The sequence below is a fragment of the Lepisosteus platostomus genome, chromosome 9 (assembly GCF_059453375.1).
Source record: "Lepisosteus platostomus isolate fLepPlt1 chromosome 9, fLepPlt1.hap1, whole genome shotgun sequence".
NCBI lineage: Eukaryota > Metazoa > Chordata > Actinopteri > Semionotiformes > Lepisosteidae > Lepisosteus > Lepisosteus platostomus.
This window is the reverse complement of record NC_142619.1, coordinates 6,102,752-6,123,792: the sequence shown is the minus strand read 5'-3', so window position 1 is coordinate 6,123,792 and position 21,041 is coordinate 6,102,752. Positions and strand designations below refer to the sequence as shown.

The following is a 21,041-nucleotide window of genomic DNA, read 5'->3' as shown; positions in this document are numbered from 1 at the left end:
TTTAATTAAGTAAGACAGGAAATTATTTCGACTGTGAAGTCTGAGTATCCTGACCTTTTCAGTAAACTTTCATGTTAGATATGGATGGAATATAGTATAGTTAATATACCCTGAAACACATTTTGAGCTTGTAAAATGTTGCAGTGTATTTTTCAGCAATGTGAGTTAAACTCCCGGCAGTTCATATCACAGGTATTACAATACACTGTTTGGGACACAATAAATGAACAGACAGGGACGTTATGTTGCAGCTGAAGTTGCTCCGTCTGTTTTTATACAGTTCCTAAGAGTCACTTAGCTGATTAAATTTAAAGCCTTTGTCACGGTAGGCACCCCAGCCATGTCCGTGTTTGGTGTTGCACGGCTCTCCCAGGTAATCCTCAGTGTTTACATGCAACCGAAGTCTCGTTCTCGAGACTTAGTAGCAGTGATCAGTTTACTCCAATCAGCGGAAAGAGAGTTAAAATCACAGGACGAGGAATCTCTTAATTGAGATTACAGTACTAATGATAGTACTGTACCTTCAGTTCCTGCCATGAAGGCTGACTGCAGTGTGGTAAATGTAAAGCTGTCCTACTACAGTACATTAGCCTCCTTGTTCAAGTGCTCCTGGAGAATCCATAACTATTTCAAACAATAAGGCATTGTCTATGGATGCTTTATCAGAACATTAAGTCTACATAGACAAGAAACATACAGCAGCCGCAAATATGAATACTGTTTCCACATACAGGCTTGGTTTTCCTAACAACGCATTATTACGCAGTTTGCAAATTAATGATCAGTCTTCATTCACTTTTCATCAGCAATTATCATAATCCTGGCTGACCTGTTATGCCTTTTACACTTCATGAAGTTCCCCCTGGATCTCCTCCGAACTTTGTTTTCTGGAGAACTAAATGAAAAAAAAAACATCAGGAATACGATATTTTATGTAAAATAAATTATGGGGAATGGGGGCGGGGGTGTCCAACATTTTATAACATTGAACTTTTTCCACAAAATCTTTGAGAGCAAGTAAATCCCCGCTGCTTGAGATGGAATAAAGACTTTTCACTCTATAACAGAATTTCAAGACTATTCCATAACCTGGCCACCATTTACAATCTCTGGGTGTTAGTCTTGGTCATAGTCAAACTAAAAATGCTACAATATCTGGCTTTTGAAAACCTTGTTCATCATAATTCAGCTTGGTCTGCCTGTTCCACTTGTTTGTCAAGCTTAAAAAGTGGTGCTGTTATTCATATTTTGAACGTTGAACTTTATTGCCATATATAACCGGTACATGTACTGGTACAATGGAAATTACTTACAGAAAGTCTCTCAATTGTTAAAAAAAGAGTAAAACACAAAGTGCAGACAGTGCATCAAGACAATATACAAACAAACAGTAGACAATGTACAAGTGAACAAGTAAACAGCTCAAATGTAAACAATGCAGACATGTAAACAGTGACTGCAGATGTGAAATAAATAAAATTACAATGTGGTTGATGGTGTAGGTGTGGTCAGAGGGGCATGGCCAGATGTGTTTGCCAATTGCACTGTTTGTGGGTAGAAGCTATTGAAGAATGCTCTCGTATCTCTTGCCTGAGGGCAGTGGGGTGAAGAGCTCATGCCCAGGGTGGTGACTGTCCTCTGTGATGGCCAGAAGTCTACCACGGCAGCAGACCTCATAGAGCTGTTTAATCTCTGTGTGACCACACCTGATGATCTTCTAGGCCACATTGACCATTCTCTGCAGTGCCTTTCCCTCGGGAGAAGAGGTGTTGCCGTACCACACGGTGATCCCGTTGGTGAGGACGCTCTTGATGGTGCAGCGGCAGAAGCTCACCAACACAGGTACTGGCATCCCCCATCGCTTGAGGCACCTCAGGAAATAGAGGCGCTGCCGAGCCTTCTTCAAGATAATACTTGCATCTTTCATGTTGAGAAAACTAGTCTGTCTGCATTCTCAGTCTCTCTTCCTCAAATCTCTCAAATACTGTACATCTACACAAACAGTATAGCAAAAATACACATAAAGACAAAAAAACCCATTCTGTTTACCACCTTTTTTGACTGGCAATGCGGTAATGATCCAGTATAAATAGATGACGTCTGGGCAAGATAAATTAGTTAAATCATGAAGGAAGTTGTATTTTGTTAGACTACAGTAGCTGGGACAAAAACCTGTTTTTTTTTTCTTGGACGAAGCTGCTTCTGTAACTTTTATTTCAAAACATTATTAAGACACAACATGTAACATGTAACCGTGAGTAGTCATAGCGTTTGTTTACTTGGTTACATGTGTGAATCAGTAAAGTTTTAAATTGTCCTCATCTTTCTTTTACAGTCCTTGTCAGCTTTGCTCATATTTCCTGCATGCGTACAGGTCTTCCACTGAACTGGCTTAACTTGCTTGCTGCTTATCTTTTTAAGATAACAATAAACCTCCCCTCTAAAATATAGCCCTTTATCATGGCATCATGACATCTGGTGCATTAGAACTTTAAATACTGGAAAATCCATTCACCCACCCATTTTAAGATCACTTTATCGGCCATATACAATTTCTTGCATTAGGAATTTGTCTTTTCGCATATCCCTGCTTGCTCTCAATGAGACACACAGGCACACAGACAGGGAGAGAGAAGCTTGGGGTCAGAGCAACCTTCCAGCCACAGGTGCAGATCTTTAGCCACAGTGCCACCACACCAACCTTTTCTAATCCACATAACAGTACTGAGTCGCGAGGGGACTTGGAGCCTAACCTAGTGTCACAAAAGCGTTCTTTCCGGACCCTATGCAGACGACACAATCCGGGGATGAGTGAGGGAAAACACGGGGGGAAAAAGCATGCAGGAGTCGGGAATGTAAATGGGGGGCGTGTCCATAGTGCTCAGGTGTTCAGGGGGGTGAGTCCTGGGCAAATAATCCAAAACAGAGTCCAAAGGGAAATCCAAGAGGGAGGCAAAAGGCTCAAAGCCGGGCGGTCCATCCGAGACGAGGACAAACAGGATTAAAAACCGGAGCGGGATCCGGTGGAGGGTCGGGTGGGAAAAAGGGGGAATGGGACCAGACGCTCCAGATCCCAGACTCACTTGGTACGGGAACCAATGCAGAGCCTGGAACAGAGTGAGCATCTGGCTTTTAAGGTGGGCTGGAAGGAGGCTGGAACAGGGGGCAGGTGCACAAAATCAAGTCCGAAGTGAAAGAGCCGGAGCGCCCTTAAGGGGGAGGAACTACAATCGTGACACCTAGCTAGCAACGGGCACAAGGTGAGATACTATACACCCTGGATGGGATGCCTGTCCATCACAGGGCACAGACAGACACAAACATATACTCACACCAGGGCCAGTTTCCCCAGAAGCCAGTTAACCTACCAGTATGTCTTTGGACTGTGGACTGTGGACTTTGGACTGTGGGAGGATGCCAATGAATTTGATTCATTGTCACAGATACAAAAACTACCTATATTCACTATTGAAGACTGGATTCATAAAAAAAAAATATCCTTGTAGTGATATACTATAGTCTAATAGCTATTTGTTCTGTTCACAGATAGGCGTTATTTTAGCTGTAATTATTTAGAAACGTTTTAAATATAAAACAATTTACATTGTATTTACTGAATTTAAATTCTAATGAAAACATATCCACTAATCCACATTAAGAAGCGGTGCTACAAAAAATCCATTCTTCTAATGCTTATTGTAGGATCTAGAGCATGACTTGGAAATACAGTATTTATGTCACTGGGTGATGTGACCGTTCTGAAAGGAGTCATATTACAACAAAATCACACCATCAGCTTCCAAATTAAAGTCAGTGTTGCTTGCTCCTAATCATAACTGCTGTTTCTATGTTGTACAAACGTGGTCTAAGAGCGCTGTGATGTCTTGATACATTTTCTCTTTTTTATGTTGAGAAGCAAGAGGAATGATTTGCTTCTAGAAAACTTTATCCAAGTGGATAACACTTAAAGCTCTGTTCAGAATCTTCTACTGATGAGCTTGGAACAGCCTGTGTGATATGAAAAGCAGACTGTGCACAGTGTCACATTATTTATTCATTATTTATCAAAGCAGTGCATCAGCAGAAACCTCTCGCTAGCAGATGAATGGAACGTTCACAGAACACCAACCACTCGTAGTCTGTTAATGCCTGCTGTCCATGCCCTTGTCTACAGTATGTACAAAACACAACTTTGACCGATTTACAGGTTCTCTTCAAAAAGAAGCTTGACATAATGATATACTGTACAGTAGAGTATTTTTTTTTTAAAAAAATCCGTGCGTACAGGGGTTGACATAGCTTTCAAAGATGTTGTGTTCTAATATAGAGTAGACTACAATGTACAGTAGGGTCACATAAAACACACTCCATGAAAGAAAGGAGCAGAAATAAAAAAAAAGAAAATGCAGATAAGATTAATTATGCATGCCTTTCAAAGAGCAGATTCAAGCAGCACTTGTCAGTACTGAAAGGGTCAGTGCAATTAAATCCAGAAAGAAAAAAAAACGTTATCGCTTTCTCTCATCAAGAAACCTAAAATTAACAATACTATCAGCTACCACAGTCATCAAAGCTATGCATCTGTAACCTAATCAATTTTACAGCACTTGACTTTCTGTAACATACAGTATATCAGTTCTATTAAACTTAAACTCGCCGAAATTCATTCGACACGACCCCTGTTTCATTTTTTCCAAACAGCTCTTCATGTTTTATAATGAAAAGAACGTATTCGTTTGACGAGACGGAATAGCCGTACGTTAATGGTGTTAATCCTTCAGACATGAGAAAGTCGGGGTCCGTCACTGTTTGCTAGACCTTAATTCCCTGGGAAATAGACTCGGAGAAGACAAAAACATTCCGATCGTCCCTGTGGCGAAGTAATACTGTATTATAATCAATGCCCACTGAACTCGCCTCACATACGCAAGAATAGGATTAAGAGAATGAAACCAATTACTATTGCTTTATCATTATTAATGGCAATATTTAAGGACTGTTTGCTGGACAGCGCACTTCAAGGCTGCTTCTGTAACCGCGTTTTAATAATAATAATAATATAGAGGTGTGCAGGTACTACTGTACGTACTGTAGGATACCTTTGACCTGCAACCACGAACTGTAAACTCCTCAAAAAACACTGCCTCTGCGAGCAAATCCAGCAGCCGGCTCGTCACATGACCGTGCTCATCATGGGTTTATTTCCGTGTTCCCGAGGATCCTACAGGACTGAATGAATTCCAAACTAGCAATTGCCCCTACTCGGTGCACAGTCGTTTGAGCGCATTTCGGACTTGGGGTGGGGGGGTAAATCTGGGGGAAGGGGATCCGGTGCACTTTCTCGCAAACATCCCTTGCCGAAGCTTATAATATGCTCACAAGGGTGAAATCTGCTGTTGCCAATTTCATGGGAGGCATCATGGCTGGTAGCTCCAGTAATGATCATCTTGGGGGCTCGGACCTGCCTCTGAAATTCCCCTACATGAGACCCGAGTTTCTGGGACTGTCGCTGGACGAGATCGAGTGCTCCGCGGACCACATCGCCAGACCAATCCTCATTTTGAAAGAGACCCGGAGATTACCGTGGTCCACGGGCTACGCAGAGTGAGTACTGCGTCCATTTTAAACTATAATAGCAAATAGCTACTGTAGTTCCATGCAGTACAGTACTGTGCGCTTTGCGCTACAGTTTAGAACAGCCATCTCTCGTATTAATGACTCCCTCGCATTAAAACAAAATGCATACTGTAGCTATTCTTAAACTGCTATTAAAATCTGTGTTTTCTAAAGAGATAATAGTGTGCACGTCACAAGTGCAAAATAAAATTCGCTTCATTGTTAGGGTAGCGTGATTAGGAACGGTGTTTCCACAATTACTTGAAAAAAATAAATAATTTGTTGCTACTGTATATGCATTTTTGAGATCAATGTCGAAGGCTTTTGTGTTTGACATTTTTTTTATTATCTGATGCTTGTACTGTATCACCCACACATCCACGCACTCTCTGCAGTTTAAAGTGAATCCTCAGCTACTCGAGATGTTATCTGACTTGACAGGGTGTATAATGTAGGGACCGGTTGTTCGAGTGACTGGCCTCTCTTGCTGTTTTTTTAATGCTGTGATTATTATTGCGGAAATGCGCTTTAATCTGCAAAATGCCTCAATCACGGTGCATGCTTTGTAATCAATAAAATGAATTAAGACTCGTCCTTTTTCCTTGGAAGATTCAGCTATAACAATACCTGTGGTTTGTGTTTTATTGTGCTTTACCTGTTTTATTCTCAACAGTATTCCGAGCAGAGTTCCAGCCACCTTTTTTCAAGTTCATGCCATCTTTTTTAAATGCTAAGTAGCCTGCAGCAGTTTTAAGCTGAAGCTGGCCTGATGTGATATTTAGTTCACTGTTCATCTATCCACACTTCATTAATTTACAAAACTGTAGCTGCGTCACAACTGAGCAACAGTAATGCTTCATAGCTAGTGTATTTGTTATTTATTCACAATATCAACCCATATCAAAATGAATGTATACATGATAGTGTTCAATAAAGTGCCTAATCATAACAGTTTCTTGCTGTTATTCACCAACTTGGTTACAAAAATTAATACTAAACCTAATTTTAAAGCCAACCTAATTTTAGATCCAGCTGAATCCCAAAACATAATTACATGAATAATTTACTTAATTAGGAGAAGCTACTGCAATATGGTTCCCAGACCTCTCTTCATTGAACATTTAAAGCTGTCTATAAAACTCAAAAACATAGCTTTCCAATAGGGAATTTTGCAGCATAATAAGATAAAACATTGCTCCTTAATCAACACTTGTCTTGTTTGAAACATAGAAGGGTGTATTTGTCTTTTAATGAGTTAATGAAAGAGGAACACTAGACATACAGTAAGTCGTACAAACATTCTTCCCAGAAATTCTTGTTTCTTAAAATGACTGTATGAAAATCAAGACTGCTTTCTTAAAGGGCAGCAGTCCTTTTAATTTTTAATGAAAATTAAAATTCAAGTGTAGCCTCTAATTCCGGAAGCCATAAGTTTTCACTGTAGACCGCCTGCGACAAAAACTAAGCACAAACTGGAGCAGACACAAACGTGTGTGTGGTAACTTGACCTACACACGGTCATGCAAACAGATTGTCTACAATACCGTAAACACAGAAGTACTGTGGAAACATTCACAGTTCACCCAGTACAAGGGTACTGCTTATTCCTATCATTATAATCTGAGGAGCCCTTCTCAGTCTTTTGCAAGAATTGGAGATCCCACATTCCCACTCGCAGAAAAGCAATGAACTGCTTCTCCAGGTGTGAAGCTGTTTCAGATGTGTGTTTGGAAGTTAGGAACCCAGTGCTGTGAGTACTGCATACCGCGTGTTATCATCATGAAATTTATTTCAGTAACCACTTGCCCGATTCAGGGTCACGGTGACCCAGAGCCTATCCCAGGAAGCAATTCAGAGTACACCCTGGACAGAACACGAGCCCATCGCAGGGCAAGACACAGGCAAAAACAAATACACACTCACATCAGGACCAATTTTCGTAGAAGCCAGTTAACTTATCTGTATGTTTTTGGACTATGAAAGAAAACCTAAGCACGCAGAGGAAACCCCCAACTCAATAAACATGTAGAGAACATGCAAACTCCACACAGACAGCACTCCAAGAATTGAACGTGAGCCCCAGGGTTGCGAGTGCTGCCCTACTTTATATGTGATTCATGAAAACATCCTTAATGATCAGCAGAGCCTTTTCGCTGCCATTTAGCTAATATGGGGATAGAGGTCATGCTACATTCTTTAGCAGCAATGGTTGTGCTATTTGATGTTGCCTTTATGAATCTGGTGACTCAACACTTCATATTTAGATAAAAATGAAAGAACACATTTCTATTGTTTGTGCATTTGAAATACCGTGCTAATGTGGACAGACTTTGAGGAGCTGTGAATATGTACAAATGCTCTTGAGTGTAGTGGTCTACCTACTTGATCTGTAAAGTGGAATAATATGGCAGTGTTAGACTTTTTCCTTTGCTGTCCTCTTAATACTCATGCTTCAAACACTTAAGCCTGTCTTGCTCATGTTATACATTCAGTTATACAAAAATCAATCCAGGGACTTTTGTAGCAAAGTGCTGTGCTGAGTGGTATTGTTTTTCTTGAAGTACAGACAACATTTAAGTGGTGCCTGTGATAAAGATACAAAAAGAAAAAAAAACATGAAAAAATGAGTAGTAGTTAATTGATACAAGGAAATCAGGGTATTGTCTTCATCAACATGGATAGTCGGCTTGTTCCAGGCTCCCACAACCCTTTGGGTAAGGAAGTGCCTCCTGTTCTTGATTCTAAATGCACTTCTAATTAGTTTCCACTTGTTGCTTCTGGTTTGTGCTTTACCGTTCATTCATACTGGTCATGGTGGGTTTGACCATTTCGGTGTCTTTGAGGACTTGGAGCATTTGTATCAGATCACCTTGTAGTCTTCTCAGTTCAAGACTAAAAAGGTTCAGTTCTTTCATCCTGTCAGTGAAGGAACTGATGTTATAGCAAAAAGATAAATGTTTCTAATGGGATAACGCTTCACCAGCAGGAAAAGTCATCAACGAGTTTGTGAACTTAATATATATTGCAAGTAGTCCTCACCAGACGTGACTCAGAAACCTATCAAAACACTACAAAATAAGCACATACTCCTATATGAACATTTTCATATGACAAGGTGTATTAGATGGCCTCTCCTAGCAGGAGTTTTTAATTATGAATTTATTTGACTGAGACTTTTATCCAAAGCACAACTTTTATCCACAACAGGGCAATTCGGTTAAAGCAATCGGTGTCCAACCTAGCATTTCATTTTACAACTTTCTGGTTAGAGTCTAGAGCCCCTAACTACTACTCCATGCTGTTGTGCTTTCAGAAAATTACTTCCAAGAGCTCTTAGTTGTGATCTGCATATATTTTTTTATTTAATGGGAAAATGTTGCTGCATCATAAAGGTAAAGATTTAGCTACACTTGAACGTTATCTCTTTTCATCAGCATCATTAGCTGAAGAAACGTGGCACACGGAATTTATTTGACAAATTTCAAAGGAACCTATTGCTGATTTTTACTTCTGCCCTAGGAAGTTTCACAGATACTCCTCTTTGGATGTGTTTTCTGTGAGGAAGTGTATTTCGCTCACTGGTAGTCTGCCTACATCTTATTTAATACTGTAAACTGTTACTAAACCACTCTTAATAGGTTGCCAGTTAGTGATACACAGATATAGATGGAAATTGCAGTAGATTGTAACAAGTACTCCTATAATGCCCATTGCACATTGGTTCATAGTGGAAACTGAAGTCACATGGTCATTAAAGTTCAAGTTTATTGTCATTATACTCATACACCAAAAACAACAATACAATTGTATAAAAAAGAAAGACAGAGACAACAGGCAATGTGCAGAACAACAACAGGTAACAGGTAATGGGCAAAACAACATCAGTTGTGCAAAATCATATGTCAACAGAATGAAATGAAGGATAGAAAATTATGGGGAGTGAACCTGTTGACCTGTGAGGTAGAGGTACTGTAGATTTCAATGTGTGTTCGAGTTTTGATAAAGACAGAAGGCACTGTAAGGGTTCAGATCGTAGGTGAGAGAGGCTGGGAGTTTAATAGTTTGATAGTGCAGGGGTAAAAACTGTCTCTGAGTCTGGTAGTCCGGGCCCGAATGCTCCAGTACCGTTTTCCAGATGGCAGAGGGTCAAACAGTCTGTAGCTGGGGTGTGTGGGGTCTTTGATGATGCTTAGAGCTTTCCTCAAGCACCGTCTGTCATAAATGTCCTGGATGGATGGGAGAGCAAAACCAGTGATGGACTGGGCAGTTTTCACCACTCGCTGTAGGGCTTTGCGGTCAGCAATACTGCAGTTGCCATACCACACTGTGATGCAGCCTGTCAGTATGCTTTCTGTAGTGCATCTGTAAACGTTAGTGAGGATCTGGGGAGATATCTTAGCCTTCTTCAACCGTCTTAGGAAGTACAGGTGCTGTTGCGCTTTCTTAATCAGACAAGTGGTGTTGAGAGACCATGTGGGGTCCTCGGTGATATGGACGCCAAGGAATTTGAAGTTTCTGACCCTTTCCACTTCAGTCCCATTGATGTGGATAGGGGCATGACCATTTTACAGTTTTCTGAAATCAACGATCAGCTCCTTAAAACAATCAATGTGATGATGTTTATAATCCCAGACCTCAGTACCAGTTCTCAGTTCATGCAAATTTTTAAGTTTCCTGGACTTTGGTGAAATAAGTATCTTTTTAAGCAAGGCTGAACTAAAAGGTTAGGTGAGTTCCAGCAATTTAGGACTCAAGTGGAGTAGCAGGCGTGGGGAATTATAATGTTGGTCTTTTGAAATTACCAACACCTTCAGAGATGGGGAAAAGCTGAAAGCTGTTTCAGGAAGCCCAAAACCTAGTGTAATTGAGCGGTTAAGTGCTGAACTTCTTGAAAAACGTATAAACACTGTTTCCCCCAAAGGCCACGTTTGGACATCCTTTGTTACAATTACAGTTCAGCACTAAAAAGCACAAGGCAGGATACACAGTGGATGGGACGCCAGTCCATCGCAGGGCGGACATATGCCGACCAACACACTCATGTCAGGGCCAGTTTTCTCAAAAGCCAAATAACCTTTCAGTATGTCTTTGGACTGTGAGAGGGAACCAGAGCACCCAGAGGAAACTCACGCAAACACGGAGCACACAAAAAGATAGCACCCCTGGTCCAGGAATGATCCCAGGACTCCAGCTCTGCGAAACCCTAGAGCAGCAATGCTGATGGCTATGCCACTTGATTCCTTTGATTCCAGATGGGAAATTTGCCTTTCAGGCAGGTAAAAGACATAATACAATGCGCAATACATTTCCTACCATATGAACCCATTAACAAATAAGAGACATACATGTATAATGAGAAAAATAAATATATAAATACAGTAAAGCCATGGGAATAAAACATGTTGTAACTTAGTTCTTTTGCACTTGAATCTAAGCTGTCTTAATCTACACCCAGGTGGAAGGAGCTCAAATTCACTGTGCAATGGGTGGTCATGACAATCGATGATTATATTGGCCTTCTGGAACATTTATAGACGTAGATGTCTGATAGCTGTTGCTGTTGTGCTCTAATAATTTACTGGCTACCTACACAATCCTGCTCAGTCTGGTTTTTCATGGTGTCTGTTTTTTCACTGGGCAACAACTATACAGTTTTATAAAATACAGGCCTTGGAACCAAGGTGGTGGTTTTGAATGTTATTGGCTCTTTACTCAAGAGTCCAGAACTGAACAGTCTGGACTTACAGTCGGCGTTGACTTACTGTACAGTACTGGTCTGAACTTTGTACATTTTCTTTGTGGGTGTTTGTCTTTGGAGGTGGGAGATAAGATAAACATTGTTGTGCCCTGGGGGATTTTTACACATTACATCTATTGCACAGGTATACACGCCTAATTTCTGTCATTGGACAGTCATTGAACAGTCACAGTCATTGGATGGCATTATAGGTCTGTCCTCAGTCACTGCCCCAGGTAACTCATTTCCTTGAACTTCTAGTCCCAGCAATAAGCTGCAATATGAAAGACAGGGCCTTCTGATCCTACTCAGAGATGTTCAAGGCCATTACCATTGTCAGCTCACATAAGGCAACCACCACAAAGTGTGCACCCACAGAAATCATATGGATTTGTTATACCCACATATACAGTATATGACTTTACTTTTCACAATATTTACAACCAACCACAGTGCATTATCTGTGTCATGAAATATCCCTCATTTGTTGATTGTTTATAGCATTTATCGGGTAACCCCACTCAAGTTGTCTAATTCAGTGCCTGCAGATTAAAACAGAAGACAGTAAACCAAAAGCCAACAGAATGCTTGTTGAATAGGTTTAGTCTGCTGGTTGGCACCAGCGATTAGGAAAAATGTATTGTGAGCACATTTTAATCCTGGCATAGTGCAGCGCTTAACGTGGGGCGTGAAATTACATCGGAGCACTCAAGGTGCTTCGGTATGTTGCTTTTTGTAAAGAGAAAAAGCATTAGTCTAACAGTGGAGTGGAAGGGAGGTTAGGTAAATTAAATTACAGATGCGCCACTTGCGTGACTCCACTTAAAAGATGTCGACATTCCTTGGGTTTTTACAAGGACAAGCGTAGTCCCTCACTGTCAGAAGGACCTTAGTTTACACGCTGACGAGAAAGGTCAAGAAAAACAAAACATTTATTTAGACTGTGATTTTCTGTTATCACTAAATACGAGAGAAACCCTGGAAGGTTTTGAAGCCTGAGGTTTTCATTCCAGCTGAGCTCTTAATAGAGTACGTGATTGAATTGATTGCACAAAGTGCCTACTGATACCAGGTCTTTAGCCATCAAGAAGGGCTAAATTGCTCATACATCCGACAAGACTGTACCCTTCATGGACTAGAGGTGTTTCAGAGTAAAATTTTGAATCTATAAACCCAAAAATAAAGCAATGCATGGATAACCTGTATATAATTGAATATTATTATTTATAAGATTAAATCTTGGCCTATTTTCTGCTGGGCAAGGAATAAAAAGGCCAGCATCAATTCATACAGTGTCTAATGGAAATCACTTTAAGGGGAACTGCAATGCAGTTTTTATAATCCTGTTAGAAAGACTTGGCATTCATGAATGCATTTCAAACCGCAATGAATGTGAAATGTACAGAATGTCATGTAAAACATGCCATTTACATCACAAAGATGACGAACTTCCAGGTACTGTAGGTGCAGTGCCATGTTATTCAATTCAGAATGAGGCCAACAAAACATAGCCCTATTACGCTGTAAACAACCAGGCTTGTGAACAGATCTCTTTTAATCCAGTATAAATATTGCTCTTGACTTTGAGATGGTTTTGCCAACAAATACTACTTGTTAACTCTTCTTCAGATCACGTTGGAACGCTGGTGAAATGTCTGCTTTACTTAAACCGTTACTGAAATCATTACCTAGTCACTCATATATCACATTATGTTAGTCATTACGTGACTAGTGAGCAGGAAGGGCTGCTTCACATCACAGTTCTCCTGATCTCTCACTCTTGCCTGTGGTGAGACAAGTAGTTTGCAATGAAATGGGGACCATACAGAAGTTCACGATTTTTGGAATTTGTAAAAGTTTCTGATACCGTCAATTAAGTTATTTTGTTACCGAGATTGAATAACCGGTCTGAGAAAATGGGACCACAGTTCCCCTTTAAATGCAGTGCTTAACATCCAACAGAGTAATCGGTACCACATCAAAACATAGGAACAGTGTAACAGATTTTATGGATTGGTGCATCATGCTTTCATTGACAAAAATGTGATGGCATCCCTCTATCCTTGCTTTGTGATTGGTCAGCCTCAGGACTCTCATACATTGTCTTAATTCCATATCTGCTTTAAACTCTTCAAGCTTCTTTCTTTTTTCTTTTCCATGCCTCTGAAGGTACTTTTTTATTGCTATTTGACTAAAATATCAAGATCTAAGCAGATGGAATTCAGACAGGATAGCTTTTTGTGTATACAATTGTCCACCAGGCGCACACAAAGTTTACAGTCATGTAATGATGTTGTAAACTTGTATTGGGCTCTGCTGCAATTAGGGTGACTGTTTTGTGAATGATCAGAATTTATCCAAAAAGTGTGAGTCAACACACCTAAAAATAATAATGTAGGCTTGTGTTTTTTTCTTTGTTACTGAAGTCAGTTTTAGTCAGTAGTGAAAACTAAATAAGACATCAGTACAGTCAGTCCATCCTATTTCTAATTTCTTTACTAAAACAAGGTCGGGGGGGGGGGGGGCGGAGTTTATCCTGGCAAGCAAAGAGCAGAAGGTAGAATACATCCTGGATGGGATGTCAGTACATTGCAGAGAAGACGCATACAGTACACACAATCACTCACACACTCACACTAGGACCAGTTTTCTCAGAAGCTAATTAATCTACCACCATGTCTTTGGACAGTAGGAGGAAACCAAAGTACCTAGAGGCAGCCCATGTGAACACAGGTAGAACGTACAAACTCCACACAGACAGCATCCCAGGTCCAGAATTGAACCCAGCTCAGTGAGGCACCAATGCTAAACATTGTGTCCCTGTGCCACCTACAGAGTGAATCTAAGTCATGAATATTTAAAACTACATTGGAAATGACATGGATATTTTAAAACTACTTCCAATTAAGGTTTTTTCCTAGTATGGTCCTAATGTTGAACTAAAAACGTGTCTATAAAGAATTTATAAACAGTAAACAGAGAGGTCTTTATTCTCTATGAGCTCCTTTCTAAAGCACCTTGTTATTTCCTCTTTAAAATAAACAGGCTTATTATGGAAGTATGTTGATAAACATGTATGTACAAATGTTATTTTCACGCGTTTTTTTTTTTATTTCTATCCTTATGTTTTTAAATAATTACATGGAATTAATTTGGTTTCATGGCAACATAACAAAGGCGGCAAACGAGAGGAGCCCGTCTAACCCACTTAGTTGCTAACAGTTAATAAATGCAGTGATCTTACCCAGCCATTTCTGGAAAAGAAGAGAAGTGATCAATTCGATAACATGGCTGAGTAGGTTCATCTAGACTTCGACAGTCCTTGGTTCTAAGCGCGCTTTCCCTTAGTTTCGAGGTGTTTGCTGGTTCAGGTTTCACTGCCTGTTCCAGATTAGTATTTTTAGTTTCATTTCGAAGAATTTGAATGCTTAAATCTAGTCCTCTCATATTTTTCTCTGCTCAAGATGAAATGGGTTTAGTCGTATTAACCTTGTTGGTGTCCTCTGGTGTTCCTGAGGTATGTATCTGGACTGATTCCACGGGAGCAATATATTTTTTTGGTGAGGAGGTGGCTAAAATTGCACATCATATTCTATGTGTGGTCCTGTACCACAAGATTCCTGATTTTTGTAGTTTCTAGAGTGAAGGGTTTTGAAATCTGCACTTTAAACCACTTACCCTGATATCAGTTGCCTTTTTAATTGCTTCACCCCATAGACTCTAGCAGATTTAAGAGCCTAAGACTTTCATAGGAAGAGTCTTGATGCTAAATGTTTCCCATTTTCTATTTTCTGTTTGTTTTTGCTGCCTGTACTTTTATTCACATCACACATCGACTGGCTGGTGTCTGCCTGGTACCGAATTCTGCTTGAATGTTTTTTTGAAGTTCCATTACAGTATTTGCTCATCTTCCTTGTTTGGTATTATGTGCTGATTATACAAGATTCTAGATCAAAAAGAGTGGTCTGACCTAAAACTAATCCCTGTGGCACTCCATTATTTGCGTCACCCCCTCCAACGTGAACCATTAGCACTTCTTGTCCATATTATGCATTTTTTGACCGAAGTATGTGCATTGCCTTGAATGTGTGCTGCCTTTAGTTTGAGAATCTTGCAGTTTTCAATCAATCACCTGCTGAAAATCTAAATATAACATGTCGCATGCTGCGTTTGTGGCCTTTAGTGTTGTACATTTAACATTTTTATTTTTCTGTGAACGTGCAAGATTTTGAAAAAAAATCCAAACTGTACAAAATAATAATTAGTCATATTTCTAATGTCATACTAATTATTCCGTCCATTGCTGTTTGTGTAATAACAGTAAGGCTTATTGATCTCAGTTTTGTCTCCAGTTTTGTCTGTAGCTAAACACTCCATTACCAATTTTCCAGTCACTGGGTGTTACCCAGAGAACTGCTAGAGGAGTCTTTCTAATGGTTAATGAATAACATCCATTTCTTGGTTCTTTGAGTATAACTGGATATCATCAAGCCATATAGATTTATGCTTCTAGTTTGTTTAACATTTTTTGCTCTTCTTTGCGATTATAATGCAAGAGGGAACCTTGCCTTTCTGCAGCCTGAGGTATATAGTGAGATTCTATCTTGGTGAGAAAGAATGAATGAAATTGCTATTTAATACATCGGACTTTTCCTTCTCATTGTATAAAAGTTTCCATTTTTTATCAGTGAGATTTACTTTTCTTCCTCTATTACTGTAAAAAGGAAGGAATAACCTCCCCTGTAGTATTCTATCTCTTCTAATACTATGCCTAGATGGGCATTATTTTTACTTGTATTTTCAGTAATTCATTTATTAAGCTCTTTGAGCCACTTAAAGGCCACTTTTTAGCATTTTGTTTAGCATTTAACACTTTCACTTTGGAGGCAACTGTTGTGTGCTTCGACAACAACCTCTAAATTTTCAACCTCTCTCCCTTATTACTCAGCCTCAGGAGGTTGCTCAGTGTTTCAGTTACCTAGGAACAGTAATACTGTAGATGAACTTTTAAGCTTTGCAGAGAATACCAAAAGCATTTAAAAGAAGTCTAGTCAGCATATATTTCTGATCAGGATGCTGAAAGGGTTTGGGGTGAGTAAAAACATTTTGTGTTTATAGAATGTTGGTAGAAAGCTCCTTAATTTTAGTATCATGGTAAGGCAGTCTGAGCATTACGAGTAAAGGGAAATTGGACAGAATTGTAAATCCTACTAGTAAAATAATTAGCGGACAACAGAAACAGATTAAAGAGCTGTATTATATTGCAGTTCAAAGGAAAGCTCAGCTAATCGTTGGCAACCACTCCCACCCTCTTCATTTTCATTTTCAATAGCTACCATCTGTGAGGTGTTTTAGAATGTGGCCCAGAAAAACTTCTACAACAAATCTATTGTTCGGTTTGTGATTGGTATGTTAAATGCAGCAAAGTGACTGTTTTCTGTATGAACCTATCAGGATAGTGTAATGATACTGTCATACGTGTATACTGTATATCTAGTGTTTCCTTTCTGCTATTGGAGTTCTCAAAGAAGGGTTTCTTAACAAAGACAGAGAGGTCAGTGTGATCATGGCCGTCTGAGGGTGGGTCCTGTATTATAAAGGATAAATGTTAACTTTTTAAACCCAAAAAGCAGAATCTAAGGGAAAACGCAATGAAGACTGAAATATGAGTTAAAGCTTTTCATGTGTCACCAAAAAAAATCAGCAAATGTAGCTACCACCTGTTTATATTTATGTCACAAGTCCTTGATTACTCAAAATATTTTGAAATACTTGAAGATAGTGTTGAATGTCAAAGGTGAATTTTCAGAAATTTTCCAGATATGAAATACTGTCTTTCATAGAATAGTGCGTCACAATGTACTGTAGATGTGTAGAATCAGTTTAATGATGCTACAAAGCCTGCATTTTAATGAAAGATCCTTTTAACGTAACTGTTATTTTACAATGTGTTCTGTACTTTTGATCAGGATCAAATCAGCATTTGTTACTGGTCTAGGTCGATGTGTCCCTGGTGTTCTGTACCATTAAAATTACACATGAAAACACATGAACAGTTTTGAGGTACAGAGTGTGCACTAATGGAAGTGTTTTTTTATTGGATTGGAGTCCAGATATCTAAATCATCTAATAGTGAACATGTTCTGTAACAGTGGATTTCCAGGAAAAGACAATGTAACTGTTGTGGTATTTTCTTTATTACCTCTGTATTATTTACATTGTCAACAAAATCACTGGCTTCATTAAATATTGATTGTAGGATGTCTGAGTTACCACAGAGTTACTCCTGCTTTGTGGGTTTTCCTTCCAGCCTCTGTAGATGATTTAACCGATGTATTTCTCTGTTTTTCCATCGAATATTAATAATGTACTGGATTGTAATTGCATTGTGATCATTTATACATTTATATCAGTAATGTTTGGGGTGGTGTGGTGGCTCTGTGGCTAAGGATCTGCGCCTGTGGCTGGAAGGTTGCCGGTTCATATCCTGCAGCCGGCAGAGGAATCCTACTCCGTTGGGCCCCTGAGCAAGGCCCTTAACCCCAGCTGCTCCAGGGGCGCCGCATAAATGGCTGACCCTGCGCTCTGACCCCCAGTTTCTCTCCCTGTCTGTGTGTCTCATGGAGAGCAAACTGGGGTATGTGAAAAGACGAATTCCTAATGCAAGAAGTTGTATATGGGCAATAAAGTGATCTTATACACTATGGAAGGAAATTACATTTTCTTCTCCTCATACTTTAGTCCTTTTACCTGGTTATCCAGACTGTAGTCCTGCAGTGTTTAGAGAATTCTCTGTATTACCAGCATCTTATGCTGAGTTGTTCAATTGGTCCGAATAAATCAATAGTTTGTGGGGAGCTAAGAGCTGAGCTGGACCACTTTAGTCCACTAGACCTACAGGACCAAAAATAGAGTTTCTGCATCCCTTTACATAAAATTTTAAATTTAATTCAAATATACAAAATAATTCATGGGTCTGGCAGGATAACACAGGCAAAGAATATAAAAAATGTAACATGTAACTACAAGTGCTTCTTTCTCAGTCTAGTGAGACTGACAGGATTTGTGATCGTACGAGTGTCTGTTTCTGGAGATGGCAAAACCTTTTTTTCCCCTAAATCTAAGCTTACCAGTCCAGTTCCTCCTGACCCCACCGCCTGCAATTTTCAGCTAAGCTTTTCATCGTTTAATCGAACCAGTCAGATCTTTTTGGAAGAGGCAGAGATTTTCATTGGCATTAAAATTCATGAGTCACTTTAAGATGCAACTTTGTACAAAGAAGGGATAATCTGAAAAAAGTCTAGCGACATTTATTATCAGTTTGATTAAGCAACAGAGAGTCCATTTGGAATAAAACCCAGCAGCTGCAGCAGTTACAAGGACAGGAATTGGGAGCTTCTGTTGTAAAGTGTGTTTGAGTCAGGATTGCTCAATCTTTCCAGCCTCTCTTAATTTAATTCCTGGAGGGCCTAGTGACTTCTGGATTTATGTACCTCCCGAGCTCTCAGTTAAATAATCTACTTGTTTAATCAACTGCATAATTGTGATACTTCGAAGATAGCCCCAAGGTGTTGTACAGGTAACTAACTTTTATGACATTAACATTTTGAGTACTGTAGGCTCATGAAAAATCCTACAGTTGTCCAGCTTAGTAAAAATTCAGGTTAACTGTGTAACGTGCTACTTGAGTTGGAACAACCAAAAGAAAACCACAGGCCCTTCAGGAACGGAGACCCTGGATCCAGAGTGTTGTGTTTGAAACAACAGTACTCTGGATCCAGGGCAATTACTAATAAAAGCTCATTGAACCGAAAAAAAGTGGGAAAGCTTTGTTTGCAATGTAAATACGCAGCATTCAGTATTTACAGTTACAAGGCTAGATTATCAAATAATGCAGTTAATGCAGGAAGATATGCAGGGATCTTTGGGTTAACTGGCTCATGGCTCACTGGTCCCATTACTTATTGTCTTCAGAAAAAGAGTTGAAGGTGTCTTGCCCTCACCATGTCCTGTCTCCAGGAACAGAGAGACAGAGAGTTCAGCTCCCTGGCCACTCCTTCAGAGTTCTTAGTAGACAGTAGACAGGGCTTACTTTCAGTTTTGCCTTCATTGTGTTGTATCTGGAGTCTAATATAAGGCTCTATTTTCAGGAGAACATCTTTGTCTTCCATGCTGGCATCCTATTCTGTGTTTATTCCCATGCAGAAAATCAAAGTAGACAATTTGTGATTTTTTTACAGAACGCATTGGAGCTCTCTGGTGAGACTTTGTTTTCCAAGATGTGGCACATCTGTGGACTGCTAGATCATTTCAGCCCCAATAAGAGCAGTTTCTTCTGAAGAATTCTGCACTGTGTGGCTCACACAGCTTATTTGCAAGTAAATAGGTTTATAACTGAAGAAACCGCCCTCCTTTCCAGAACTTGTTTTGGAGAGTTATATCCATCCATTTTCTAATTGTTTCAACCAATTAAGGGTCAAGGAGAAGCCGGAGCCTGTCCCAGCAAGCAACGGGCACATGATGGGTTACACTCTGGATGGGATACCAGTCCATCGCAGGATACACTAAAAACACTTAATAATAATAATTGCTTACACTTATATAGCGCTTTTCTGGACGCTCCACTCAAAGCGCTTTACAGGTAATGGGGACTCCCCTCCACCACCACCAATGTGCAGCATCTACCTGGATAATGCGATGGCAGCCATAGTGCGCCAGAACGCTCCCCACACACCAGCTGTCAGTGGGGAGGAGAGCAGAGTAATGAAGCCAATTCATAGATGGGATTTATTAGGAGGCCATGATTGGTAAGGGCCAATGGGAAATTTGGCCAGGACACCGGGGTTACACCCCTACTCTTTTTCGAGAAACGCCCTGGGATTTTTAATGACTACTAAGAGTCAGGACCTCGGTTTTACGTCTCATCCGAAGGACGGTGCCTGTTTACGGTATAGTGTCCCCGTCGCTATACTGGGGCATTAGGACCTACATGGACCCCAGGGTGAGTGCTCCCTGCTGGCCCCACTAACACCTCTTCCAGCAGCAACCTTAGTTTTTCCCAGGAGGTCTCCCATCCAGGTACTGACCAGGCTCACGCCTGCTGAGCTTCAGTGGGTTGCAGAGTGATATGGCTGCTGGCTGCTGGCTGACTTACACACTCACATCATGACCAGTTTCCCGAGAAGAGGATTAACTTACCGGTATGTCTTTGGATGGTGAGAAGAAAGTAGAGCACCTGGAGGAAACCCACACAAACATGGGGAGAACATACAAACTCCACACAGACAGTACACAAAGTACAGAATTAAACTTAGGGTACCAGCGATGTGTGGCAGCAAAACAAACCACTGTGTCACTGTGCTGCCCAGAGTGTTATATATAATTTGATCATTACTGAGCAGACTGCAATCCAGATTCTGTTTTTTATGAATCATGAATAATAACGACACACTTAAGGACCAATTCCAGACCTTAATGATTTATTGATAATATGAGTGACAATGAGACAAGGAAGAGCAAAGTCTAAACAGAGGGGAAAATAGAACATACATTTGCTTTTATTTCATTCGATTACGTTGGAACGCTTTTGAAGAGTTAAGGCATGAACTTCTGCATGACGAGATGCTCTAAACGAGAGGGCATTAATTATTCTTAAAAGTGGAATCATAAGATACATTCTGACTTCAAA

The 21,041-nt window shown here is 40.1% G+C and overlaps 1 protein-coding gene across 2 annotated transcripts in view; it reads left to right on the top strand.

Moving 5' to 3' along the window:
• Window positions 1-5,165: 5,165 nt before the first annotated feature.
• ppm1h (protein phosphatase, Mg2+/Mn2+ dependent, 1H) overlaps window positions 5,166-21,041 on the top strand; it is a 77,008-nt gene continuing 61,132 nt past the window's right edge. Inside the window, exon 1 of one of the 2 annotated variants that reach the window (XM_088646680.1) lies at window positions 5,166-5,604. In XM_088646680.1, the coding sequence (XP_088502806.1) occupies window positions 5,372-5,604 (233 nt within the window). In that variant the 5' untranslated portion in view covers window positions 5,166-5,371. The remainder of the gene's footprint in view (window positions 5,605-21,041) is intronic. The other variant, XM_088646679.1, reaches the window with a different exon arrangement.